This window comes from Falco cherrug, chromosome 3 (assembly GCF_023634085.1).
Source record: "Falco cherrug isolate bFalChe1 chromosome 3, bFalChe1.pri, whole genome shotgun sequence".
Classification (NCBI taxonomy): domain Eukaryota; kingdom Metazoa; phylum Chordata; class Aves; order Falconiformes; family Falconidae; genus Falco; species Falco cherrug.
Window position 1 is genome coordinate 87,984,987 of NC_073699.1, and position 10,930 is coordinate 87,995,916.

Sequence of the window (10,930 nt, forward strand, 5' to 3'; positions counted from 1 at the left end):
GGTTCAAGAAGGCCAAGTGCAAGGTCCTGCACCTGGCTCAGGGCAACCCCCAGTATCATGAATGGACTGAGAGCAGCCCTGCGGAGAAGGACTTGGGGATACTGGTGGATGAAAACCAGGACATGAGCCAGCAATGTGCGCTTGCAGCCCAGAAAGCCAACCGTATCCTGGGCTGCATGAAAAGTAACGCAGCCAGCAGGTCAAGGGAGGGGATTCTGCCCCTCTACTCCACTCTGGTGAGACTCCACCTGGAGTGCTGTGTCCAGCTCTGGGGTCCGCAGTACAGGAAAGACACGGAGCTGTTACGAGCCGGATCCAGAGGAGGGCCACAAAGGTGATCAGAGGGATGGAACACCTCTCCTGTGAGGAAAGGCTGAGAGAGCTGGGGTTGTTCAGCCTGGAAAAGTGAAGGCTCCGGGGTGAACTTACTGTGGCCCGTAAAGGGGGCTTATAAGAAGGATGGAGACAGAGTTTTTACCAGGGCCAGTAGTGACAGGACAAGGGGCAATAGTTTTAAACTGAAAGAAGATAGGTTTAGATTGAATATAAGGAAGAAATTTGTTACAATGAGCGTGGTGAAACACTGGTACAGGTTTCCCAGAGAAGTGGTAGGTGCCCCATCCCTGGAAACATTCAAGGTCAGATTGGATGGGACTCTTGAGCAACCCGACCTAGTGAAAGACGTCCCTGCCCATGGTGGAGGTGATGGACTAGATGATAGTTGAAGATCCCTTCCACCTCAAACCATTGTATGATTTGATGGTTTTGTGGCATGGTGTGTCATCCCTGGTGTGAGCCCAGTGACCTGCACTCATGGCTGAAGCTTTCTGGGCACCGTGGGGTGGAGATGGATTTGCAGGCCAGGCAGCAGGCTGCACAGGGTGGGCTGACTCAAGCCTTAGGATGCTCTGAAGCCCAATGTGCTCCTTTCCTAGCAAAGCCCAACTGAAATCACATTAGATGTTCAAACACTGAAGTGAAGAAGCTTCTTTTGCCATCTTACACCAAGGATGACTCCAGCACAGCAGCTTAGTAACTCACTCCTCAAATACAAGGATTATGGCCCAGTGCTTCCCACACACCAGGGCTCACCACGCGGCATCCCCTCCAAGTGATGCTGCCCTCCTGTGCCTCTCACTGCTGCATAGCCAGTGGCCATGGTCCTTCTGCCAGATTCATTTTGGGAGAGAAATCCCCATTTTGGGAGAGGTGTGCAGCCTTAACTGGCTGCCGGTGCCCATGGGGAGACACCGTCATTTTCCCAGGATGCTGCAGCAGTCGCAGGCATGGCACGGGACACTTTTCCCCCATAGCAGAACCTAGGCCTGAGGAATGCTTAATGCGGCACCTCTTTTACCCACTTTGTCACCAAGCTCCGATGTTGAGTCCCTGCAGCTTGAGGATGAAGCACAGAAGAAGAAGGGCTTGGGGGTTTTTTGTGCCCCTTAACAGCCTTTCCTGAAGGATGCTGTTTAAATGGCCCCATTTGGAGGGGTCTGTCTCACTCCTCTTGGCTCTCTCTAGTGCTGCGTTAGGGGGTCCCCAGAGCATCCTTTTGGGATTTCTGTGTTCAGCTTCCCCACCCACCACATGTGGCAGCAAGCTGAATTTCAGCACCACGTCAGCCCCTGAGATTTCAGCCACCTCAAAGCCACGTTTGCTTAAACTTCCTACAAAGTGGCTTTGTGCTCCCAAGTACTGGATTTAGACGGGAGCTGCTGCAGGGGAAGATGGGAGTTGCATCGCCCCGAAGCTGTCTGTGGTCATCTGAATGGGGAGGAGGCAGGCGATGGCCACCCTGGTCTGCAGAGGCTGGAGGACATGGGGACCATGTTGCAGATCCTGTAGGTGCTCCTCAAGGCTGAAACTCTCCATGGGAGATGGGAGGACCCCAAACATAGGCTTGTATGGCTGCAAACCCTGAGCCAAAGCAGCTGGGGGATTCCTGCATGCCAGATGGTGCCGCAGAACCCGCTGCATCCCCACAGAGTTGCGCTGTGAGCCTGCTTTCTGGCACGTGCGTCTGTCTCCCCACTGCCAAGGTCCCAAACACCACCACCCTGAGTAAAAAGCAGTCTCCCTGAGATTTTCCCCAGAGTCTCGACAGTGTTTCTCTCTTGCCCTGACCTTGCCCCCGCCTGGCAGGACTGGCCGTTCGATGATGGAGCACCTCCTCCCAGCAAGATAGTGGAAGATTGGCTCAACTTGTTGAAGACCAAGTTCTGTGAAGACCCTGGCTGCTGCGTGGCCGTGCACTGCGTGGCCGGCCTGGGGCGGTAAGTCAGAGCCCGGCACCTCAGCTGCCACCCCACCCATGAAGGGAGGAGAGGGAAAACCATGCCCGCTCTGCTCCTTCCCTTCCCCGGTCCCGCTTTGAGCAGGGGTTTTGCATGCAGTAAAATCTGAGTGGGAACAGGTGTTGACGGGGGGTTCTGCTGCCGGAGCTTCTCCTTGTGCTTCTTATGGCCAAACCCTGGGCGCTGGAGGGGATCTGGGTGGCTCGGTGCTGTCCTGCCAGTGCCCTGTGGCTGTTTTGCTTTTGCTAAAGAGCTCATCGTGTAAATACTTCAAAATGCCGCTGCAACTGGGAGCTGATCCTTTTTGAGAGCTGCTGCATTTTGCTGTTCCCCACAGCACAGGTCAGGTTTTGCATGTGTATTCACATCCACTTCTCCGATAGATTTGCCTCCAAAGTCCCTGTGCTCATTAAAAGAGCAGGAAACAGCTGCCAGCCCTGTCATAGGGGTCTTGCTCCAGAATCATGGTTGGGGCACCACTTGCAGTAAAATGACAAGAAATTACGAACTAAAAGTCACTACTGGCAGTTGTCTGCAATGCCACCATTACAGCCCCATGGCATGTCCCCCCATCCCAAGTTGGGATGTCAGTCTCTGGGCAGCGTGGCTGGGGAGTGACCGGGGCTGCCATTGCCTTTCAGTGCTCCCGTCCTTGTTGCGCTGGCCTTGATCGAGAGTGGGATGAAGTATGAAGACGCCATCCAGTTCATCCGACAGTAAGTCGAGCAGTGTTTCAGTGTTAGGGGAGAAAGCAGCCCCTCTCCTGATGGAACAGAGAGGTCTGGCATGTCCCAGTTTTTTGGGGTGGCAACAGGGTTGCTTTTCTCCTTGGAGGAGGAAGAGGGAGGTGCTGATATCAAGCACCCTGTGCCTTTGCATCAGGGCTGCAGGAGGCTGGGGCAGCAGCTGAGAGCATCTTGGGGGGTTCTCAGTGGGCAGCCTGCTTCTGGCAGCTGCCCCAATTGTTGCCTTCCCAGCTGTCCATGTCTTGAGACTTGCAGGGCTGATGAGTGAGAAAAGCTGCTGGGGTCAGTGCCCGCCTCCATCCCTGAAGAATGTACATGGCTGCAGCCTCCATAATCCCTTTGTGCTACAGACAGGGCAGTTCAGCACCCTGAAATAAGTGGTTGTGGGGTGGGAGGTCTTCTCCTGCCACAGCACTGACTGTGCTGGGTCTTCTCTGTCCCCGCAGGAAGCGCAGAGGAGCCATCAACAGCAAGCAGCTGACGTACTTGGAAAAATACCGACCAAAGCAGAGACTCCGATTTAAGGACCCTCATAACCACAAGAACAAATGCTGCATCATGTAACCTCAACGACCTCTTGCCAAAATCTGTGCACACAGACACCCGGGCACTCGCACACATCCCACCCCCTCACCTCCTTGCCCAGCCCTGTGCACCTCATGCGCCGCCCCACTGCCAGAGCTGGGGTGGGGGGACATGGAGCACCACCAGCGTGTTCCAGCACCCACAGCACGGTCGTATTGCTGGAGCCCCGAAAAAGGCTGCTCTCTCCAGCTACAGCCCTGAGGAGGGAAGGCAGCACTACCCTTTGACTCTTGGTGTTACAGGCAATGAGCTCATGTGACGGTTCTTCATCGCCTTCCTCCTTCTCCCTTTCCCCTCCCATTGCACTGAGAGGGTTGGACAAAGGGTGCTTGGTTTGGGGTGATGCAGGCAGGTCTGTGTCAGTTGGGAAGGGATGGGGAGCAGGAGGGCTGGAGCACTCCCAGAAAAACCCTTTCCCACCTCTTCCCTATAAATAAGGGCTGTAGCAGTGGGGACAGAAGTGGGGATGGTGCAGTGGCCTCAGGGGGGAAGATGGTGATAGCAGGGAGAGGTAAAGGCAGCTTGTAGCTTGGTGCTGGCCCTCTGGCCACAGGAAGGGCTGAGCTAAGTCCCCCAGCACTATTCTGTGTCTCCTGACCCCTGTGCCACATCACCCTCTCCCTGTTGCCTTGATGCCAGCCAGGATGCTGCAGATGGGGCTCATTGGGGGCTTGCTGCAGCAAAGGCAGAGGCTCTGGGAAACTTGAGGACCATGGTGAGGCTTTGAGGTACCCAGCTTTGGCAGGGTGCAGGGTCAGCGCTGAGTCCCCCAAAGTGTGGAGTGCTCTTATTTATAGCTTCCAAATTCAGTGTACGGGGTGGTGGGTTCTCTTGTGTCATGTCCCCATCACTGAGCCACGGCACAAACCCCCATTCTGGCTGCAATGTCCTGGGAACACAATGTGCATCTCAGGGCATGTCCATGTCCTCCACTGCTGTGTCTCCTGGCCAAGGGGCTGGGCTTCAGCTTTCCTGGGGGATTTTGGGTGCTCCTAGCAAGGGCACATCACCAAATTTTGCATCTGCCTTTCCCGCATCTGTAACACAGCGCCTGGCACCCCAGAATCCCCTGGCACGTGCCCTGGTGGGGTGGACTCAGATCTGCCCCTGAGCCAGGACATTAAACATCTCTCGACTTTCTGCCTTTGAACGCTTGCAGCAGCTGGAGCGGTGGGCACATAGGGGTTGTGGGGTTTTTTTTTCTTTTGACAAGGATAAGAAATTTGCTAATTAAAGAAAAAAAAAACTTTTAAAAAAATATGTTTGTCTTCCACACGTCCTCTGGCCTTTCTTTCTCCCATTTCTTCCCAGTGGAGCCCGGGAGGTGACCCATGGCCTCCTCAGACCGATCCCCAGCACTCAGTCATGGATGGCTGCCATCCGCTGTCACCAGGGCATACGTGTGGCCCAGTGGATGCTTCAAGTGTCCTTTGGGCTTGCTGCTGCTCACCCCCTCAGCTGCAGAGGATTGCAGTTGTTGGGGCAAGGAGGGCTAGTCATAAAATGTCTGGTGGAATACCAACTTGAGATGCCTTCAGTGGCCCGTGTTGGGTATCTCCAGAGGTTTGTGTGCCTTCCAAATCATAGACTATCCAGAGACATTTGCTTCAGAGGGCTGATCTCTTCGGATAAGTGGTGAGGATTAGACAACTTCAGTACCTGCAGAAGGGTAGAGGATGGCTTCATGCCTCCACACGTGGGCAGAGGAGGAGCTTGGAGCCATTTCCAGCACCACTCCTCCTCTCCTGATAGGGGCCAGCCTGGCTGCACAGCAGGGATAGCCACCCCATGGCATGGGCTCTGGTGACAGATGAGGTGGGGACCCTCCACACATCGCCCCAGAGTTGTTGTAACACACACCTTGGGCCTGTCCTAGCCTCCACGCTGCGGGACATCCCTTGGCCCCCTGAGTTTCTCCTACCCCATTCCAGACTGTTGATTCCCGTGCCTGGTAGGAAGGGTGGCAGTGGTCAGAGTGTGTTTGTTGGCAAGGGTGAGCAATGGGGCTGATAGGAAGGCCTAATCCTGTAACACAGCAGTCATGCTGGGTGGGTCACCATTCCCTTACTGTCCGGGTGTGTCCTGCTGCTAAAATAGGTGCTGCTTCATCCCCGGGGACAAAAGGAGGTGGCTTGGCATTGCAATGGGACAGCCCAAATCCCTCTTAGGCGGAGGACCTTGCGGTCCCGTGTGCTCCCCAAGTCATAACAGGCTGTGCCATGATATGCGAAGAGTTTAGGATAAAGCAGTGGGAACCACCGCCTTGCAAGCTTGCAGGTGTTTCTGCCCTGGTGAGAAGAAGAGATGGTTTCCTCACCCACGCTCCTGGGAGCGTTGCATGGCAGGTTGCCCAGGGCAAGCGGTCCAAGGCTTCAGCCACGATGCTTGTGAGTTGGGGTTGGGGTGGGGACAGTGGGGCTTGAATTCAGCCTCCTTTGGCGATTGGAACTCGCCGCCTCCTCCATGCAGGGTTTGATAGTAGCAATGCTCAGTGCTGAGCTCTGATGAGAGTACACTCGGATCTTGGCTTAGTGGGCTTGTTAGAGGGAACACGAGGGGGACAGGCTTCGCAGTGCTCCTTCGCTTTATGTAGCATCAACCCATCCACCTTAAAAATAGGGGAGCTTCTAGTGTAAGGGTAGTCCTTGGCCAGTTACAATCCATGTGGCCAAAACCTGAGCACCTCTGGCCGGCAGAGTGGCATCTTGATACTCTCCAGTTTTATGAGTCGCTGCAAAAAAACCCCAAAACCATGCTAATTTAATTGTCCTTTTTTTTTTTTCTTTTTTCTTTTTCTTTTTTTTTTTCTTTTTTCTTTTTTCTTTTTTCTTTTTTCTTTTTTCTTTTTTCTTTTTTCTTTTTTCTTTTTTCTTTTTTCTTTTTTCTTTTTTCTTTTTTTAATGGACATCTCCCTCCTGTCCTGGAACTTGCTGTCACCTCCCATAGACAGGACACCTCAGCAGCCTAGGTGCTGCTGTCCTTTCATGGAAGGCTTGAACCCACTCCCAAGGTTTCTCTGGGTTGGACTGCCAAATATTTGGGGTTTTTTTGATACAGACTTGGGCTCCTACCTCTGAGATACCAGCTCCTTGATGTTTCAGCCTAGACAGGGTTACAGAAACCTAACAGGGTGGAGAAATTGAGGGGTCTTCCAACCAGGTTTTGGGTGAAAAAAATTCACAAAGAGCCCAGTTCCTTCACAGAAACGTTGGGACAGTTGGGGAAGAGGGAAGGTTGGAGCTCAGTAGACGCATAGCACCAGAGCAAAGCCTAAGCAGCCAAGGGCTTATGGTTTGGGCTGCTTTTGGGGTCTCTCTTTGTACACTGATCTTGTTTCACCTCAGATGCCAAGATATTGAAAGGAGAGCCTTAAAAATCTGATTTATTTGCCAGTTCTGTTATTGCTCCATTTGCCTCCATTGGGTTTTGGCAGACGTCATAAGCAACAGATACCCCCATGGCTTTGGCTACAAACCAGCCACCTCACCCTGCCTTTTTCTGCAGAAGCAAAGGACAAAGTCAGTTTTATACCTCATCATTCCATCCACTTCCCTCACCTCCTCCATGGAAAGCTGTCATCTCTCCATAGTTTGCAGGGACAGGGCTCCAAACCGGTAGCAAGAGCTTTGGTGATTTAGACCCAAAGGATGTCAAAGCAGAGATGCCCTAACCATCAAACCAAGAGCTTGTAGGCTTTGCCCGGGAATCGATCATGGTTGAATTTCATATGGGGGAATAAGTCTGAGCAGGAATTCATAGTTGTGTCCTCTCACCGGTGGCACAGGTGTGGCCTTATCTGCATTTTGTTTAAGAGGCTCATATGTCCCTTCTATTCTCCATGTTTGTCAGTCAGATTGGAGCACACGGTGGGGACAGCAGTGGGAAGGAAGGCAACACAGCCATCGCAGATGGGCAGCGCTTTATTTGAGAAAGGTCTGGTGATGCGTATTTAAAAAATTTTGCCTTTGTAAATTCATATTATGAGTCTTGCAGCAAGGCTGATGCTGTGGTGCTTAGGCTGTGAGCTTCAGATGAGGAGGTTTATGAGTAACAGATTTCCTGAGGAAGCAAAGAGTCTTGCTCTATCTACAATAGAACAAGTCGTTTTCTTTTTTTTTTTTTTTTTTTTTTATTAGGTTTGTTTGTTTTTTATTAGTCCCAGTGGGGAAGCACACAGGGAGATTCGTGACTTCCATGCTGTTTCTAGGGTCTTACATCTTACTTGCTTCCAGCAGGCTGGGTAGGTGCAGTTTGGCGGGTGGAGTTGGATGGGATACTGTCTGGTGGGAGAAAAATGTGGCTGGTTTCTTTGTGCAGCAGGGGGGTCACGGGCCGGCTGGGGTCCTGCTTGCAGGCTCTGGCAGACATTCCCGGGGAGGGGGGCGTTTCGCCGCACTCAGCTTCCCCTTAGAAAATGATCTCCCAGTGAACTCTGGACTTCCCTGCTGTTTCTTTCTGTGCAACAAAGAACTGCATATTTTCCTTTTTAACTCCGTGGGCAATCGTAGTAGTATGTAGATTAAGCCCAGATGACTGTTTGGTTTTTTTTTCTTTTTTCGGTCTGAGCCATAGCTAAATTATTATACCCAATGCTTTTTGTATCAGACAGCATCACTTTGAATATGCAGATGAGGTATAGGATCTTGACACTTTATAACGTTTTTAAAAAGAAACTTGTCTGTTTACTTAGGTCTTGTGTAAAAAGGAAAAAAAATTATGCCTTTTAGTAATCACTTCTCTTTTTTTTTGAGTTTTATGAAATTACGGTGGTTACACTCCAGCAGCAAAATAAAAAGCATTCACTGTTTTGTACATCCCTGTGTGCTGTGGTGCTGCTAATGGGGGAAGCAAAGGCAGAGCTGAACTCCAGTCAAGGCACAGTGGAGGGGTGCACGGGAAGGGGGAGGGGGGAAGGGTCCTGCTGCCTCCCCTTGGCTGAAGATCTCAGCCCACTCCTGTCCCATCCCAAATGTGTCCCAGCCATTCCCTGGGTTATTTCCCTCCTCTCATCTCATTTTCCTTTCCTGGAAGCTCCCAGGACAGACAACAGAGGTGGCTAGGAAAGGGCTGGACCTACTGCAATTAGATGATGGGTTGCAGACAGATTGGATAAAGTGGAGCCCAGGGCAGAGAAAAGTGATATGCCCAGTGCTAAGGCAAGTGCTGAGGGAGCACCCAGGGCTCCAGATGTTCACATAGAGCCCTTTTCCCCATGGGCTGGTCTCTGTTCCATCCAGGATAGTCACTGTATGTTCCATCTCCAGCCCTCCCTTAGCAAAACGTCATGCAGGTCTTCAGCAGTGATTGCCAGGCCAGGCAGCCCCCCAGTTCCAGCAGGCCTCCAGCACAGCCACCATGATCACTGCAGGGTCAGGAGCCAGCACCTTGCCAGAGAAAGTCCAACCATCACAAGCATTTACTTCCAGCCCAAGCAAGGTCTTCTTCAGAGGAGGGTCTGTCAGCTGTGAGCTGGTCTGCAGCAGTGGACTTGCCTTGGCTGAGTAAGTTAATTGCATTGCTCGCTTACCAAAGTGTGTCATGGTTTTTAAGTACATACTTCATCATCAAACAGCTGACATAAGCAGACCCCACACCCACCCTGATCCTGACCAGCGTGGCAACTGATGTACTTGGATAAAAGATGTTGTAAGTCTCAGAGATGCCTTTTCTTCCTCATGGAAAGAGCTGTCCCCACGGCAAAGCTGTAGGGTGCTGTTGGGCAAGTGGTCCAGCTGAAAGCCCCTGCTGGGCTCCCCAAGGGGCCATAGCTAATAACTCATAGCGTGCTAGAACCTGACTACTTGAGGTCACCTATACAGTGGGCAACCCTTGTAGCAGAAATACACCAAATACCTGGATTGACCGTGACCAGCCTCTCTGGGCTCAGGCATGAAGCAGCAATGGGAGGAACCAACTTCTAAATACACATTGTCTACCAGCACAAACACACCTGCCAGGGACACCTGGGTTAGGAAGATCTTGTGGCTGGAGATCTGATGGCTGCTTCTCCCTCTCTCACTGCTTCTCCTATGATAGACCAGTTTAACAGCTAAATGTACAAGGTGGAGAGCTCAGTGACTATCTCAGGGCAGTGTCCCCTAGCTGAGCAACACATGTAGACCGCAGTCCACTCAGGAAGGTAGACTGGGCAGACTGGGCAGTACACCAGCAGGGAGGAGCCGGGTTAAACATTGGGTTAGAGTTTCTGATGGTGAAATGGACTTTTGGAGGGAGGACATGGTATTCAAGCCCTTGGAGGAGTTCTAAGAACAGGACAAGCATTTTGTCCCATCCAAGGTCAGGATGGGACAATGACCTTTGTAATGTGGTTTTTATCCCTAACCCCACTAATGATTTATGTCTAGCTGTGGTCCAGCTAAGCTCTTCGGGCTTAGAGCCAACCAAGCAAGTTAAAACTGTGGAGGCAACTGACCTAGGCAGGACATGCGACACTCAGAGACATGGCAGGTATCTCAGCATTTCTGCGGGAACTGGCACATGTCATGTATCAGAAAACAGCTTCCCTTGCCTGGGAGGGTGGGAAGGCTGAAATGACCCAGACTCGGTGTTTTCTACAGGAAGGGCCTGCTAGGAAAAGAGGTCTGATTTGGAAGCGGATTTTACTTACCCACTCTCACCATCCATTTCCAACTCCAGACACCTCAGTCCTGCCCCATAGCTGGGACCCCTGGAGGAACCAGGCCCTGTAACATACCAGCCAGGCTGCTGAAGCGGTGGGCTTTTGGGAACCAACACAGCTCAACAGAGCCATCAGATCTTGGGAAGCTTTGGACCCTCTCCAGTGAGTGTTGTCCATAGCAAAGCTCTTCCAGGGGAAAACATTCAACCAGCTCAGCCCTGGGTTAGGGGCAGGGGGCACAGGCCGGTAGGTTGCTGCATGGGAAGCTGCTTCAAGGCTATGGCAAGGTGGGCACTGACATTACTGCTTCAAATTCAGGAGTGTGATCAGGTTTCTTTACATTTCCACTGCTAGTCTGATAGCTCAGTGTTAGTCTCGATTAAACTACTTGCCACAGGGCTTGTAAGGCCCATTTGTCCATCTCTCTATGCCAAGAATTTGAATCCAGTCACTGATTTAACCCCGCAGAGCATGAGAGCTCCCAACACCACCATATTCCTACAAGACCAATGAAAAAAGCAGATAAAGACCTAAGTGGTATGTCCAGTAGAGCATGACCTAACCTTGGTTAGATACCCAAGAGTCCACCCAGAGGAGACATTACACACACCCTACCCATTGGAGGTCTTCTCAGTCCTTCACCACTGGCAGAGACCACCCAT

At 51.9% G+C, this 10,930-nt stretch overlaps 1 protein-coding gene across 3 annotated transcripts in view; it reads left to right on the plus strand.

The window, feature by feature from the left end:
• The window catches only part of PTP4A3 (protein tyrosine phosphatase 4A3), a 45,971-nt gene extending 37,531 nt beyond the window's left edge, over nt 1–8,440 (plus strand). For all 3 annotated transcript variants that reach the window (XM_055704336.1, XM_005431837.4, XM_027805920.2), the window contains exons 4-6: nt 2,146–2,276; nt 2,939–3,013; nt 3,490–8,440. In XM_055704336.1, coding sequence (XP_055560311.1) covers nt 2,146–2,276; nt 2,939–3,013; nt 3,490–3,607 — 324 coding nt within the window. In that variant the 3' untranslated portion in view covers nt 3,608–8,440. The remainder of the gene's footprint in view (nt 1–2,145; nt 2,277–2,938; nt 3,014–3,489) is intronic.
• Nucleotides 8,441–10,930: the final 2,490 nt, after the last annotated feature.